At 41.6% G+C, this 17,073-nt stretch overlaps 1 protein-coding gene across 18 annotated transcripts in view; it reads right to left on the bottom strand.

Annotated features, from left to right (window-relative positions):
• The window catches only part of MADD (MAP kinase activating death domain), a 67,066-nt gene that overhangs the window by 26,521 nt on the left and 23,472 nt on the right, over nucleotides 1-17,073 (bottom strand). For 11 of the 18 annotated variants that reach the window (XM_063438190.1, XM_063438195.1, XM_063438192.1 and 8 more), the window contains exons 4-16: nucleotides 16,483-16,786; nucleotides 16,125-16,256; nucleotides 15,853-15,966; nucleotides 15,681-15,761; nucleotides 14,362-14,418; nucleotides 13,746-13,918; nucleotides 10,532-10,767; nucleotides 5,142-5,298; nucleotides 3,635-3,738; nucleotides 3,363-3,556; nucleotides 2,931-3,193; nucleotides 2,222-2,370; nucleotides 979-1,080 (exon numbers count right to left, since the gene is read on the bottom strand). In XM_063438190.1, the coding sequence (XP_063294260.1) occupies nucleotides 979-1,080; nucleotides 2,222-2,370; nucleotides 2,931-3,193; nucleotides 3,363-3,556; nucleotides 3,635-3,738; nucleotides 5,142-5,298; nucleotides 10,532-10,767; nucleotides 13,746-13,918; nucleotides 14,362-14,418; nucleotides 15,681-15,761; nucleotides 15,853-15,966; nucleotides 16,125-16,256; nucleotides 16,483-16,786 (2,066 nt within the window). Of the gene's footprint in view, nucleotides 1-586; nucleotides 620-978; nucleotides 1,081-2,221; nucleotides 2,371-2,930; nucleotides 3,194-3,362; nucleotides 3,557-3,634; nucleotides 3,739-5,141; nucleotides 5,299-10,531; nucleotides 10,768-13,745; nucleotides 13,919-14,361; nucleotides 14,419-15,680; nucleotides 15,762-15,852; nucleotides 15,967-16,124; nucleotides 16,257-16,482; nucleotides 16,787-17,073 lie in introns of all 18 variants that reach the window. The other 7 variants (XM_063438205.1, XM_063438193.1, XM_063438203.1 and 4 more) reach the window with 2 other exon arrangements.

Here is a 17,073-nt window from a genome sequence, read left to right as displayed (position 1 = left end):
TGTGTTTTTGCAAGTATTTATCCAATTGCAGTTTAAACATCTGTATAGACTCTGACAAAACCACCTCTTCAGTCAAAGAATTCCATATCATTATTGCTCTTACTGTAAAAAAACCTTTTCTTTGCCTTAGATTAAATCTCCTTTCTTCAAGCCTAAATGTGTGACCTCGTGTCCTATGTATAGCCCTGTTTATGAATAGATTTCCAGATAATGGTTTGTACTGGCCCCGAATATATTTGTATAATGTTATCATATCCCCTCTCAGGCGCCGTTTTTCCAAACTAAAGAGATTTAAATTTTTTAACCTTTCTTCATAACTAAAATGCTCCATTCCTTTCAGAAGAAAAAAACCCAAACACTTGCAGCCAGTATGGATTTCTAGAATCTGACCAACTATTTAAAATGTACGTAGAACAAACAGCACTATTTTGCCTCGGTCCATATACAACGAATGTAATCTCCTCCTTTACACATTCATCAAACAGGTACACTCTTACAGCAGTATATATCAAAAACACTCTTACACAACTAAAAGAAGACGAGGACTGCGGGTGCAGCTACCAATATCAGAGGAAGTCATACTAACCTTTTTCCACTATCCCAGACATCTCCAGTTGGCCTTTGACCAAGAGTGGTAGAACCATGCAGCAATTGAGAGGAAATGGCAAAAGCGTCAATGACCTATGTCATCCAGCATGTTGCAGGCAACCCTCCTCCCCCACCCCCCAAAAATAAAGGGAAATAAATGGATACGATGGAGTGATTGATGGAAATGAAGGCCCCACCCAACGCAGCAGACATACAGTAAGCCGCATCATTCCAAAAATCCCTTTCATATATGGGCTACTTACTTACTGTAACATGGAAAGAACGGTCCCATCTACCACTATCCTCTACTGTAGTTAAGGGCACTTACCTTTCAAGCTGTGGTAGGGAATACCACTCTATACCTCTCTAAGACCCTCACAGAGGACTCACCTTTTAAGCTGGGAAAGGGGGTCGCCTTATCTCGTCCACTCTTGCTTTGCAGGGTCAGACTGGACAAGCTGAAAGTACTGCTGTGACTTTTGTACAGGTTACCTGAAATGGAAAACGGATTTTATTAAAGCAGTAATTAGTGGATTCCCAACGACTCGCAGAGACTAACTGCCACTTCCAAACGTTCACATTTCTCAAACAGAGTAGAATGTTTTGCTTACAATTCTGTAAAGTTAAAAGTATGACAAAAAAAGAATGTGTAAAAATAAAATGAAAATAAAATAAATAGTAGTTGGTTCTACTAATCTAATCTTCAAGGTTCATTGTAGAAGCACTGGAATATGTTTTAGATCTGGTCCACACAGAAATTTCAATTCTAGCTTTCTTTTTGGCCCCTTCCTCACTCTGTCTCATCCTGATTGGCCCGCTGACCAGTTTAACTCGGAATCATTTATCTTCTTAAATGAAATTACTAAAAACAAAAACCCTGCAGTATTCGGTTATTTTATTTATTTCACAGGACAGGGGTGCAGGTAAGAAAGCTTAAACAAAGATTTCTTCCTCCCAAAAAATAAAAAGATTTGGCGAGCCAGCATTTAATACAATTTACAATTAAAATTAGATTTTTGTCCAGAGTTGATTTTGAAACAGACATGTACAACCAATCCAGAAAGAAGCATGGTCCTCGAGGCCACTCCTTCGATTGTGTTTTAGTGATGGATAGTGGCTACTTTGACAATATGAGATGATTTAGATACTAGGCGTCAGGCTCAGGTGTGGTACACAGACCGTTAATGGATGGGATTGTTTGTAGGTTTAGTTTACTGTACACACAATGATCGTGTGCTCAGATTACATCTAGCGCCCTTGTTCCAGGCAGGAAGGCCCACTGCTAAGCAATAACAATGGCCTGGCTGGATGGTTATTTAAAATGTGATATCGAAACATTTTCTACTACAGTAAGAAAGGGAAAACAGACTGAGCAAAGCACCATGCTTGGCTAGTTCCCCGTTACTGCCTCTCATTTTGAATTCACAGTTCCACAACCAATATAAGTGCATATATTTATGTAGCACCACATTAAAGGTCTACAGAGAAAAGGATGTAGGTTCTTCCTGATGGGAAGAACTTAATCTTATTGTAAAAAACTTAATGGACTGTCACCACCACCAAAAGCAAGCGTCTTGCTATTAACGTCCACTCCTTGCATACTAAAGCTTTATATTGTGCACAGAGTACCCACTTGCAAATGACATGATTCCTCCAAAGCCCTCATTATTGCTGCTGGCATTTGACACAGTTGAAGTTGGGGAGCTCCCTCTGGAATCGGTCTCTGCATCGGAATCACTTGGAAGCTTAAGACTGCTGGGACGGAGCAGAGGCTTCTGGGAGCTGAAACAGCGATTACAAATAAATAAAAGGGCAAGACCAGTGATTTGTGGCCTGATAAGCAACAGAAAGGACTATACAGAGGTTTGAAAAGCACTACATGATTATAGCATGGGCGGTCTCCCACATGTTATAATGACCACGCAAGAATACCACAAGCCTGAACAGGAAATGCATCACCTAGGAGTTTGACAACCAGGAGGGTGCCACCTTGTTACTTTATAAAGTACTGACTATTCTTGAGATCTGCATTTTTCTGAAGTGGTGAAGAGGGGTCATTATCGACACCTGAAGCATCTCTGCAAGCAAGTGCTTTAAGGTATGGAGTGTTCCTTTAGGAAGTTACATTATTTTTAATTAAATTGTATAATTCTCTGAGATTAAGTGGTTTGGGTGCCTATTGTGTTCCTTTAAGATGAAGTAATTTGGGGTGCTTAGAGAGAATAGAGATTTATTAAGGAATATTTAGAATACTGAAATGTGCAATGTACAAATAAATATCAGTTGTGTGTATAATATTGAAATGATTTGTGATAAAGGATTAGACCATACTGCCCTCTTACCGTGTTCCATTAATATTCTGGGCAAACATGGGGGTATAACTCTCCTCTCTGTCCTCACTCTCCTCTTCGGGGGGAAATCCATACTGTGGCTCAAAGTAGGGGTTATCATATTCCCTTCTCCGAGTCTCCCCCACAGTTCCAACAGACGCTTCACTCTCTCGCCTCTCCATAACCAAGCGGTTGAACGAGGGTGGCAGAGCCGGCAAGTGATTCTGCAATCCTCCTAGGACCTTCTCATCTGTCTCCGTTAAGTCAGTGGATTCCTGTTGAATGAACAATGACAAACGTTCAGCATTTAATCTTCGGAAATAGCTCACATCTCTATTGTAAACAATAACGGCACTGAAATATGCGTGAAGCCAATTAATTCCCTAGCATTTCAAGGAGTTAGCTCTTTCGGCAGTTATCAAGCGGTCCTAATCTCTATCTCACCGTGTTTACCCCATGAATGACTGTGCTGGGGCTGCTACTGGCAGTGGTGCTAGATCCAGAGCGTTGGTGGTTGTTATCGGGGGAGTTTTCACTGTCTTGCGCAGAATCTTCTACCTCCCCAGAGTACTCTTGGAAGTCATCAAACTCCACCTCGCTGGCATCACCAAGGGCTGCGTGCTCAGGCGGGTCCACAACTATTAAACAAAGTGAAACATCACAAAACGCTTCCTCCCAAAACGTTTCTATCTAACTGCGCACTAACGTTTACTTACTTGGCGTGTCGCCGTTAATATCACATTTCATCATCTCACTGACAAAGTCTCCGAGAGAAGAGTATGAGGAGCTGGAGTCGTCATAATCCACACTATCACTGCCACTGGAACAAGAACAAGCATTTACACTTCTTCTATTGCTCTGTGCATTTTAAACACAACAGACACTTAATCTCTCACGCACTTACTTACTCTGCTATTTATTTAAAGGAAAACAATAGTGCTAGGAATACAAATATACAAAGCTGTATTAGTAGCACAATAGTTACCTTCAATGCACCCCTCCTTTGGTCCCGTTCCCCCCACCATAGCTATAGATCTTTTTAAATATCCTTTTATACGTTACCCGATTCCAGCTCCAATGTTCAGGTTCCACCTCTCTGCTTGTCCTCCCCCAACATCAGCCAGCAGGGGGACTTAATGCACGGTGAGTGCTGCGATCGCATTAGGACTACCATTAGGAAAGCACTGAATCAATACTTTTCTATTGGGTTTTAGAGGACGCTGGATGTCCTCATGCAAAGCGCGAGGACGTCCAGAATCATTTAGTGTCCCTTTGACTGGGAACAATACATATGTCCCAAAGAGCTATAGTGGTGGAAAGGTAACTAAAAACAAATAGATTTGCCAAAAATAAAATAAAAAATATATATATTTTACAAATAAAACTTTTTAAATGTACATCAAATTGCCATAATTCCTTCTTGTGGCTGACGCTCGCTTGCCCAAGTCATATGTGATATAACTCTTAAGACTTGATACAACTTAAAGGATTACTAAGAACTATCACAAGTGTGCTCTGGGAGTGGTAGAGAACTGCAGCAAAATGTTAAACAGAACAGCAAATTGTGGCTCTGCCGAGAGCTGCACACCCTGGTTTTCTGAACCAGTGACCAGGGCGATGCATTTAGCTATTACAAGTTCATGGTGTAATATCACTCTTCCTAAGGGATGAGTGGAAGTGGTCTTCAACTACCAGAAACATCTGAAGTGCAGATTTTACAGAATAAGAGTCTCTTCCTGCGCAAGTACCCACTAAATGGTGCACCAAAGGAAACTTGAAGATGGGTCATTTTTGTATGCGTTATCTTTATGCATTCTTACCCAATAGTTTCACTTTGAAAATTTCAGATATTTAGCCACCCAATCACAGAACCTCTAACGCAATATCTATTTCCTTGTGCTTGTACCACCCCATGCCCAGCACATACAGACTGTACTTTTCCTATTCATGCACATAAGAGATAGATCGATAGATCCCATTGTACAGCGCTATGGAATTTGCTGGCGCTATATAAATAATAATAATAAATAATAATAATAATAAATAATAATAGATAGCTAAAAAAAACAGGATAAGGAAATGAATGGCCTATATGAAAGAAAAAAATAAATAAAGGAACTATAGAAATGCAAGACTTGTGTATTAAGAAGAGGTCATAGAGACTATGATAGAAGATAAAATGAATCAATGAATATATCAGTTTGGACAGATGGCACTCTTTACCTGTCATCGGTAGGTTCAGAGTCACTATCACGCTCCACAGGGACACTCAATGCATCAGCAAGCTGTGAGTTTGCATCGTACACCCGGTAGTGAATGGGCTGGAGCTGGTGAGCATACCATTTGGGTTTATCCCCGATCAGAGCTGGATCAAACATGTCTGTAGGGAAACGGGGACAGTGACAAGTAGAAAACAGAAATTTTTACTTACCGTAAATTCTTTTTTTCTTAATATGGTGGCAGTCACATATGGGTTTTGCTCCTCCCTGTGGACAAGACTTTTAACAAGCTTATTAAAAAGGATCCTCCCCCTTTGGGTATAAAGGCTCAGACCGCAAAACCTACCCCAGTACGTGACAAGTAAAGAAATCAGACAAATCCAATATCCAATGCAAAATTACTTTAATAAAGAGGGAGGGTTATAATACTGCCACCATATTAAGAAAAAAAGAATTTACGGTAAGTAAAAATTTCTGTTTTTTCTGTCATATGGTGGCAGTCACATATGGGATATAGCAAGAATCCCTCTGGGCGGGAACTATGCCACGACGGCTTGTAACACCTTACGCCCAAAGGCAGCTTCAGAGGCAGAGAAAATGTCTAGCCGGTAGTGCTTGATAAAGGTGTTGTAAGATGACCAGCATGCTGCCTTGCAAATGATTTCTGGAGATGCAAGTGCTCTTTCTGCCCATGAGGTAGCCATAGCTCGAGTAGAATGGGCCTTGATAGCAGCAGGCGACTGAAGACCTGAGGAAGAATATGCCAAATCGATAGCCTGAATAAGCCAACGAGATAAAGTACCACGGGAAGATACCTTACCCTTTAAGTGACCCTGAAAATTAACAAACAGGTGATCCGACACTCTGAATTCCTTTGTTCTGTTTAAATATATACGTAACGCTCTTCTTACGTCCAACTTTTGCCATCTGTGTTCTTGAAGGGATGAGGGCGCACTAAAAAAGGAAGGTAAAATAATAGGTTGATTCACATTCTTTGAAGATAAAACCTTAGGAAGAAAAGATGGTCTCGGGTAAAGAACCACCTTGTCCTCATGGAAAATAGTGAATTCGTCTGAGGAGGATAGGGCGTGAAGTTCTCCCACTCTTTTGGCTGAGGTGATGGCCACCAGAAACAAAACCTTAAGAGAAAAAATTTTTTAAAGGAACTTCCTCCAAAGGTTCAAACGGGGTAGCACTAAGGGCTTGAAGGACTAGGGCTAAGTCCCATGATGGAAACACTGATCGTTTAGGAGGCCTCCTGAGGCTGATAGACCTAAAAAACCTTCTGATAAAAACATTTGCTGCCAGATCCTTTAGAAGAAAAAAATTCAAAGCAGATATTTGGACCTTGAGAGTTGAGACTCCCAGGCCAGCGTCAAAGCCTTCTTGTAAAAACTGAAGAATGTTATCAATTGATGGTTGTAAGATCGGGAACCGGTGATCCCTACACCAGTGCAGAAACTTGGACCAAATTCTAAAGTATATCCTAGAAGTCGATACTCTAGTGGCGCGGAGTAAGACAGCTATTCTCTCATCCTGCAATCCCTTGTTTCGAAGGATCAGCCTTGCAGTAGCCAAGCCGTCAATCTGAACATCTCTAGTACCTTCAAGGGTAGGTTCCTGTTCACAATGAGATGAGCTGACATTGGAAGTTCCCAATAGCTGATGGTCATCTCTATTAGGGCGGCAAACCAGACTCTGTTTGGCCAATAAGGGATTATTGCCAATATCCCTGCCCTGTCCGTTCGTATCTTGAGGAGAACCTTTGGGATCAGGGGCAGAGGTGGGAAGATGTAAGCCAGCTGAAAATCCCACCTTATTGATAGAGCGTCTATCCAACTGGGTCGATCCGTTCTGAATAGGGAGGCGAAGTGGTAAACCTTCTTGTTTGATCTTCTTGCCATCAAATCTACTTCTGGTACGTCGAATTTCACAGTTAGGATTCTGAATACGTCCGGGTTTAGCGACCATTCCTTTTGGTCCCACTTTCCCCTGCTCAAATCGTCGGCTATAACATTGTCGCTGCCTCTTATGTAGACCGCCGTAATGTCTTCCAGATTTCTCTGCGCCCATTCCATAACGGCTGTACAAAGACTGTAAAGCCTTCTCGCTCTGGTTCCTCCCTGTCGATTGATATAAGAGACTACCGTACGATTGTCCGACTGTATCTTGACCGCTCTTTGAAGTAACCAAGGTCTGAGGTGATGAAGAGCATACAGAACCGCCAACAATTCTTTGAAATTTGTGGATTCCTCTGCTTCTTTGGAAGACCATTTTCCTTGGAACATGGTGGAACCCAAGTGGGCTCCCCAACCTGAGTTTCAAGCGTCTGTGGTGACTATCAGCCAGACCTTTGGTAGAAAGGACAAGCCTTTTAACAGGCACTCTGAGGTTATCCACCAATCTAGCTGCTTTTTCACCTGAGGGGACAGTAGGAATCTTTCGTCTAGACCTTCCTCCTTCTTTGACCAAGACGTCAGGATGTTCCACTGTAAAGGTCTGACCTTTGATCTTGCCCATTTGACTGCGGGAAAAGTGGCCGTAAGAAGCCCTAACACACTCATGGCCTCTCTGAATGAACAACTTTTCATTCTCTGGAGGTTGGAAATCGATCTTCGGATCTTTATTCTCTTCCGTCTGGGCAGAAAAATAGACATGGTGGTTGAATCGATCTTGAACCCGAGAAACTCTATTACTCTTGTTGGAATGCAAACTGATTTTTTTAGATTCAAAATCCAACCATGGTCCTGAAGAAACTTTATAGTGATCCGCAGATCCTCGTGCAGTTGATCTTCGGTATGTGCCACCAGTAGCCAGTCGTCTAAATATGGGACAATAGAAACACCCTTTTCCCTTAAATGAGCAGTTAGAGGAGACAGGATTTTGGTAAAGATTCTTGGAGCGGAGGACAGACCAAAAGGTAGAGCCCTGAACTGGAAATGAACGGTGTGACTTCTTCTTCTTATTGCAAATCTTAGATATTTCCTTGAAGTAGTGGCTATCGGAACATGTAGATAGGCATCCTTTAAGTCGATTTTTACCATAACGTCTCCGTTTTGCAATAGGGGAAAAATTGATGCGATTGATTCCATACGGAATCTGTGATAAGGGATAAACTGATTTATCCTCTTCAGATCCAGAATGGGCCGAAATGAGTGGTCTGGTTTTGGAACGAGAAACAGTCTTGAATAGACTCCTCGAAATTCCCGTTTCTGTGGCACTCTTTCTATTACCCTTTTGTGAAGAAGCATCCTGGTCTGACAATCTAGAGCTCGAGATTTCTTTCTGGACTGGTAGGATGAAAGTAGAAACCTTGATCTTGGCTTTTCCAGAAAAACAATCATGTGTCCCTTTCGGATAATCCTTAGAACCCAAGGATCCTTTGTGGTCTGTTCCCATGTCGGTAAAAAATATTGGAGTCGTCCTCCTACACCTCTGGCGTCAAAAACGCTTCCCTTTGTCTCTGAAGCTTCTCTTGACTTCGTTACTCTGTTCAAATTTTCGGTTTTTTTCTTTTCTTTGAAAATAGTGTGGTCTTTCGTCTACCCCTGGATTGATAATTCCTGTAGCCTGCTCTCCAGGAAATTTTTCGATCCTGAGGAAGTGCCTTCTTGGTTTCAGACATCTGACGTATGATTTCCTCTAAGGGAGCGCCGAACAATTTAGCCTTTTCCAGAGGAAGTTCACAAAGGACTGCCTTGGACGCCGTATCTGCCGACCAAGACCTCAACCATAGGGCACGTCTTGCCACCGAAGTCAAACCCATGATCCTGGAGGCCAATTTTATCACTTCTACTGACATATCCAAAAGGAATTCATTCGCTAAATGCATGTTCTGAAACATGTGACTAAGATCAACGACCTGGCCAGATGAAAAATTTTCTTGTACTAGATTTAGCCAAACTTCATTCGCTCTGGCTGCTGCTGCCCCTGCCAGAAGGGCTTTACATTGGAAACCGGCTGTCTGATAAGCTCGCCTACACGAGGTTTCGGCTCTCTTATCCATGGGATTTTTTAATGCTGCAGTTTCTCCAATAGGGATCGTGGTTCTCTTGGCAATCTGTGCCACCTGAACATCAACTTTTGGGAGATCTTCCCACATAACGTCGCTAGCCAGCTTAAAGATGTCCTTGAAGTGTCTGGAAATAAAGGCACGTTTTTCCGGGTTTTTCCATTCCCTAAAAATAGAATCAACTAGGCTCTGTTGTACAAAAAAACCTCTCTTAGGATTTTCTGCTCCCTGAGGTAGGATGGTCAGATTCACTTCTTTAACAAATTTACGGATTGCCTCTGATGGAAAACCCACTGGTTCACTGGATGAGGAACCCGAATCTTCTGTTCGACAGAAGAAGAACATTTCCCTGAAGATGATCCAGATGAGGAATCTCTTTTTCTTTTATTGATCTTTCGTTGACTGGGGGCTTCTACCCTCTTAGAATCCTTAATCGTGTCCAAGGTCTGGGACAAACTCTCCTGGAACCAGGATAGGAAAGATTGCATATCCTTTTGCTTCTCTCTTTCCAACGAGTTTGCAGTACACAGACTGCATATTTTCTTCCTAGACCCGTCTGGGAGGGGAGTTGCACATTCGCTGCAAACAATATGTTTGGACTTCACTGTAGCCTTTCTAGGCGTGGGAGTTAGTTTCTCTTTATCCATCTCAGGTGGACTAGACATATCTGAAAAAATTAAACGGATACTCCTTAGAAAGTATTTTCTCCTTCAGAAAGTATTTCAAAGTAAAGATCTATTTTCTGTAAATCTTACCTCAAAATACCTCTGAGCCGTGTGGGGGGGCAGGTGACACGGCGTACCTCTTCTGATCTGCATCATGCTGTCAGTGGGTACTAGCACAGCTTTTAAATTCAAATTTTCGCGGTTTTTTTTTTGTTGCAATATCTCTTTAAGCTTCCGTTTGCGCATGCGTCTTTGCGCACCCGGAAGCTTAGGTGGAACGCAAACACCACCCGGGCGTGTGTTCCACCGCTGTGCGCTTGCTCAGAGCGAGCTCCGCCTCCCGGAAGTATTTGCCGGAAACTTTCTCGGCATAAATTACAGACCTCAGTATGCTCCGTAACGATTAAGAAAACGAAGCATGGGCCACTCAGCTTACCACCCGGGCAGCTCTCGGACCGGATCCCCCAGACAGCAACCTGTGTGTCTCACCAACGACGAAGTCCTGTCCATCCCTATCGGGACAAGAAAGAAGACTGGGGTAGGTTTTGCGGTCTGAGCCTTTATACCCAAAGGGGGAGGATCCTTTTTAATAAGCTTGTTAAAAGTCTTGTCCACAGGGAGGAGCAAAACCCATATGTGACTGCCACCATATGACAGAAAAAAAACAAAACGTGACAACATAAAGTAGGCCGTTGTAGAGAAAGATGAATGACTTACTGTTGTGAATCCTTTGAAAGGCAAAGTTAGTGGGATTCAAAGACCATTCAGCAAAGTATTCCACAGCCTGCGTTTTGGAGAGTTTCTCTGAAAAACTCCAAGTCTTGGGGCGTGAAGCAAGGAAGGAGGAGGACTGGAATGCCACCACAGGGCGAGGGAAGAGGCGTAAGATGCGCGTGTGCATCTGAAATCCATGTAGCATGTTGGGGGAGTTAAAGAACCGAACCATGGCAACCCTGTAATTAAATGGCAGACACAATTTAAAGTGTTTAGATTTAAATGGAAACAAATGTAAATTATTTAATCAAAAAAGGTCCATTAATTGGTCTCTAGTTTCCAAGTACATCCTAGGGTAACATATTATAGAACGATGGAAGGCAAACTAATCTATCTACAGAGTTATTTCATTGGCTCATGAATCCCTGCCCCATAACGACATTTTTTAAACTAGTGGTCCCTCCAGCTGCCATTCTACTTGCCATGTATAGTTACATTCCTTTTGGTTTATTAATGCATTGTGGGAGTTAGCAGTTCAATAGCAGAGGGTGTACTTTTCTGGCTACCTCAAAGTTACTGTGATAGTTATTGATGAGGTTTAGTAATACAGGAATATGCTATCTAGCAACTACGAAGCTGAATATTCCCTTTTATATTTTATACCCACCCCCACCCTCCCCCCCACCCCTTTTTCCTTCAATTTCCTACAGAATTGTGATTTTGCTTTATTTTTATGCAAATTACCGCCACAGATTTCACGAGCACCATAAGTACCTCTGCAGATAGCAGTAATAAAAATTTAAATATTGGGCAAGATATATAGATATATCTCTCAAGCTGCCTCACATCCTCATAGATTGTAAGCTCATTGAGCAGGGCCTTCGTCAGCTGTAAAAATTCCCTTTCTACAATTCTAAAGCACTGCAGTATATGTTGGTACTATATAAAGTGCCAATAATAATACAATAATAACACTGCTAAACGCCTCAATACATCCATTTAAGAGTTTAAAAAAAAAAAAAAAAAATAGTTATGCAGCCCTAGTCACACCTCCCCTGTATGTAACCTACACACTTCCTGTAAAGAGAGATCTAATGTTTAAACTTCCTTTATTGCAGTCTGTTTAATTTAGAACGTCTTATATCCTGTTCTGTTAATAGCTTGCATTAGCCTCCTGGTGGGATTCAAGTTAACAGAGCAGGAGATAACTTCTGAAGTAAACACACTGTACGGATAGAAAATGAAACTATTTTTTTTACGTTGTGGCTGTGTGAGTCACAGCCAGGGAGGTGTGGCTAGGGCTGCATAAACAGAAACAAAAGTGATTTAACTCCTAAATGGCAGAGAATTGAACAGTGACACTGCAGGGACATGCTCTGTACACCAAACGGCTTCATTAAGCTAAAGTTGGTTTGGTCTAAAACTGTAAATAAATGGTGAGAGCACACTAGTGGTGTACCTATAATAACATATACATACAATGATTGCCATCCAAGTAGGCTGGCCTCCAGATCAGTGGGCAGGATTGTTAGCCCCTTGCCTCAGTGGAGAATCCCAAAAAGCATATGCTGATTTGCCTCTCAGCCAAGCACAAGACTACGACGGATTGAAAGCAGGAATACTAACACGGCTTGGAGTTACACCTGCAGTGCGAGCCCAAAGATATAATGCGTGGGTTTATCCACTGATCTGGAGGCCAGCCTTCCCGGGTAGCAATCCTTTCAAAGGTTGTCAGGTATCTACTCATTTATGGTAATATTGTATGTATATGCTATTATATGTACACCACTAGTGTGCTCTCACCATTTTTTACAGTTTTAAAGGGACACTATAGTCACCTGAACAACTTTAGCTTAATGAAGCAGTTTTGGTGTATAGAACATGCCCCTGCAGTCTCACTGCTCAATCCTCTGCCATTTAGGAGTTAAATCCCTTTGTTTATGAACCCTAGTCACACCTCCCTGCATGTGACTTGCACAGCCTTCCATAAACACTTCCTGTAAAGAGAGCCCTATTTAGGGTTTCTTTATTGCAAGTTCTGTTTAATTAAGATGTTCTTATCCCCTGCTATGTTAATAGCTTGCTAGACCCTGCGATAGCCTCCTGTATGTGATTAAAGTTCAATTTAGAGATTGAGATACAATTATTTAAGGTAAATTACATCTGTTTGAAAGTGAAACCAGTTTTTTTTTCATGCAGGCTCTGTCAATCAAAACCAGGGGAGGTGTGGCTAGGGCTTCATAAACAGAAACAAAGTGATTTAACTCCTAAATGACAGTGAATTGAGCAGTGAAATTGCAGGGGAATGATCTATACACTAAAACTGCTTTGTTTAGCTAAAGTAATTTAGGTGACTATAGTGTTCCTTTAATTCACTAATTTTGTGTTTGGGTGACCTACACTGGGTGATTGTAGCATTTTTGTAATTCTTTTTAACCTTTTGTATTTACTATTATTTTGGTGTCTAAAGCCTTAAGGATCCTGCATTCTGACGGACGACCAGTTGAATCAGCATATAAGGTGGATGCCATAACTCGAAAATAGAGAAAAGGCAAAACTGATGTAAATTTTTGAATCAGGGCCCCAAATACATTAAAAATGGACACTATAGTAAAACAACTTTAGTTTAATAGAGTGGTTTGGGTGTGTAGATCATGCCCCTGCTGTCTAACTGTTAAATTCTCTGCCATTTAGGAGTTAAATCACTTTGCTTACACAGGCCTTTCCACACCTATCCTGGCTTAGACACAGCCTTCTTAAACACTTCCTGTAAAGAGAGATCTAATGTTTACACCTTCTTTATATCACATTCTGTTTAATTTAAAATGTATTATCTCCTGCTCTGTTGATAGCCTTTTAGACCCTGTAGGATCCTCTTATGTGTGATTAAAGTTCACTTTACAGGGCAAGAGAGAATTAAAAAAACAAAACAAAAACTTCTAAAGCAAGTTAACATCTAATTGGAAATGAAACCCTTATTTCATGCAGACAGTGTGAGTCACAGCCAGGGGAGGTGTGGCTAGTGATGCATAAACAGAAACATTTAACTCCTAAATGGGAGTATTGAGACATCAGGGGTATGATCTATACATCAAAACTGCTTCATTAAGCTAAAGTTATTTTGGTTGTCTATAGTGTCCTTTTAAGGCACCACAATGTGTTTTGGGTGCTATAATAAATAATAAAAAGACATGCTTCAAAGGCAGATCCATCTCACCGTGTAGCTACATCCACAGAATCAACATCATTTCCATATATTAAGGGATTGAATTCTGTAGAGGGTGTGCCTTGCGCATCGTGCGGACCTCGTAATAGTGTTGAATCAGTTCCTTCGTGGAATCTATCTAGATTGAGGATGGGTTGGGTGTTCAGACTCATGCTGGCTAGGGCCTGATTGAGAAAAGCACATGGTTACCGCTCTGTAAAGACACTATAAAACCGGGCCATCCATACGCTAAATACTGATCACACACACATAAGGGACATATAGCGAGGAATAAAAGTAATTAACAAAAGCGACAAGGAACTTATTATGAAATATTAAACAGAATGTAACTTGGCTATTTTTCTTAAAGGGCATAATGAAAATTGGTCCATGTAATCAGAAATTTAAGGTGATTGTACAACAGGAACGGTTTAACTAGTCAGTCAGCCACGATCAGACACACAAAAGATCACGCTCTTCGAAAAAGCTGTGAATACATTCATCTTCCTGTGTGGTGCGACAGGAAGTGCAAACATGCAAGCCAGCAGACACTAGCGGCCACTGTGCATGTTTGCGAGCAGAAAACCGGGAAACGAGGAATCCAGAAACAAGAAGGAATGTCAGGAACCTTGTTATCTGAGGCGAGAAGGCGCTGCTGCGTGATCACGGACATGCTGTGCAGACACTGAGAGGACGTCACATGACAACACCAGCGGCCAATCAGAGACAAGACGGACACATGAGCACAGAGAGACAGATGGAGGAGGGAAAAAAAATTTACAAAATTACAGAGCACAAGATGTGAAAGAAATAAAAGGGAGAAAAGGTGGGGAAATGATAAATAAAGAAATAAAAAAGAAAAAGAAAAAAGCAAGAGAAAAAGTTCAATAGAGTAAAAAATATATAGATATATATACAAAAAGCATAAAATGAGAGAATTAACAATATTGCAGTAAAATGGAAATACACCCCTTTTATACAACTTTTGGTAATTGAGATTAAAACTTGTATAAATGGTGCTTAAAACAGTGCTTCTCATAATAAACTTAATTCCATTTCTAAACACTGTGAAAGACTATTGGAAATACTATATAAGATAATTCAACAATGAATAAAAAAGGATGAACAGCATCCAAGCCTTTTGGTTAAGTCTGACTTTATTATAAAGACAGCAGAAGATTCAACAAACTATATAATGCGGAACCAGCGGGGGTAAGGCTAATGCGTCAAGGTCAATGCAGAAAGAAGGTGGGATCGAGGTCAATGCTGAAGGAAGGTGGGGCCGAGGTCAATGCTGAAAGAAGGTGGGATCGAGGTCAATGCTGAAAGAAGGTGGGGCCGAGGTCAATGCTGAAAGAAGGTGGGGCCGAGGTCAATGCTGAAAGAAGGTGGGGCCGAGGTCAATGCTGAAAGAAGGTGGGGCCGAGGTCAATGCTGAAAGAAGGTGGGATCGAGGTCAATGCTGAAAGAAGGTGGGATCGAGGTCAATGCTGAAAGAAGGTGGGATCGAGGTCAATGCTGAAAGAAGGTGGGATCGAGGTCAATGCTGAAAGAAGGTGGGATCGAGGTCAATGCTGAAAGAAGGTGGGATCGAGGTCAATGCTGAAAGAGGGTAGGGTTGAGGTGAATACGGAAAGAGGAGGCTGAGGGTTATTGTGAAAAGGGGAGGGGGCCAGAGGTTAATGTGCAAAGAGGGTGTGGTAGGACAGGGGTAGACGTGAATGCAAAGACAACAAGAAAAGACAGAACTTAAAAATGAAAATATTAGGGAAATAAAGCAGGACTTGTAGTCGGGAAACAAAAAAAAAAAAAAAAAAGAGGCAGAAAATAAATCTACAAATGTTGTATAAAGGGGGGCACCCTGATTAAACCCAAAGTACAAGCATAACAGCTATACGGCACCTTTTGGCTTTGTGAGACAATATGCATTTGGTGACCTCCGCTCACCTGTTTAAGATGCTTTTTGAGTTCTGATGCCTCTGGTTCTGGTAATACAGGGAGTATCTCAGCATTACTGGGGGCAAGAACCTGTCATGGGGAATAAAAGAAGCCTCACATTGTCATCCAGCAGTAGAAAAGTGCTGAATCCGTAATACCCAGAAAGGTGGAGGGCCCTCACCTTATTAGTGTCCAGATCCACCAACCACACATCATCTGGCATTCTGAAGTCAGACTTGTAGAGGAAAAAGCTTGCAGGGACCCCAATGATGTATGGGGTGGGCGCCAGCAGCAACTACACAAGGAAACAGGATTCCATTAATTATACAACATATTTCTTGCATTTGTTATACAGCCCTCTTATCCAGTGTGGTCAGAATATAAAATTAAGGTAAGGAACAGGTAAAGATCTACGTCGTAGAAACTCTGTATGATTTAAGTCATGTGTCATACCTGTTCAGCTGAAGCCATGCATGTAGGCAGCAGGGGAATTACAGGAAACATGTATTCCAACGGATAAATCATAGACACAAATGCCATTACTGACATTGACAGAGCATTGTAGTCCCGGGACTGCATAACCACCTGTAACAAAGTATCATTCAATCCACTGGACCAAAGATTGTATCAAAACAGTGTAATATGAAATTACTCTAAATAAAATATTTTGAACCATTACATGTGAAGGTATAAAGATATGCACCATAAGAAACTCCAGACACTTGTTAAGAGGAATAAGTGTTCACTAAGTTGTAATTCGTAACTTTACGAGTTAGTAGAAACCTCATGGGCTAAGCACAGAATCTCATACCTTATGTTCCAACATAATGCAGGACAGAACCTGGAGGCAGGCTTCTACTCCCAGAAGCTCCAAAGGCAAATGAAGTGGGAAGTCAACCAGTGAAAACCGTGAGGGATCAGGGAGGGCAAAGGTCAAGGATGGCTGGAGTTCCAAGGGCAGGACCTCTACATCAACACGTTTCTGTCCTGGCACTGGGGGAGGGGAGCGCAGCAGGCGATAGATCCAGGCTTCAATTTCACGGAGGTCATGCAGTAGAACATTAGACTTTTCCTCAAGTTGCAGAGAGCCAGTGAAGATCCTCCACATGGTGTCTCTGGGGAAACAAATATAGGTTTCATTATACAAAATGTTGTACGTGCTCTGGATTCTCCATGTTACTTGCCACTTTCCTGGAGTGTCCACAAAACAATCAGCAGGGATGAATTTTTACTTGGCAATGGTTAGTGGGTTTGTGGATATTTTGAGATAGAATATATCTTCTTTGGTGATGAAATGAAAATGAATAAAACGATATATTTTTGTTAAGAGTAACACTTTTAGATAACTTGAGTTAGGTCTGGTTAAAACTGCAGTAAAGTTATATTTTTATAAATGGATTAT

The sequence above is a fragment of the Pelobates fuscus genome, chromosome 12 (assembly GCF_036172605.1).
Source record: "Pelobates fuscus isolate aPelFus1 chromosome 12, aPelFus1.pri, whole genome shotgun sequence".
NCBI classification, from domain to species: Eukaryota; Metazoa; Chordata; class Amphibia; order Anura; family Pelobatidae; genus Pelobates; species Pelobates fuscus.
Note: the sequence above shows the minus strand (reverse complement) of the source record. Positions and strands in the feature narration are given on the sequence as shown.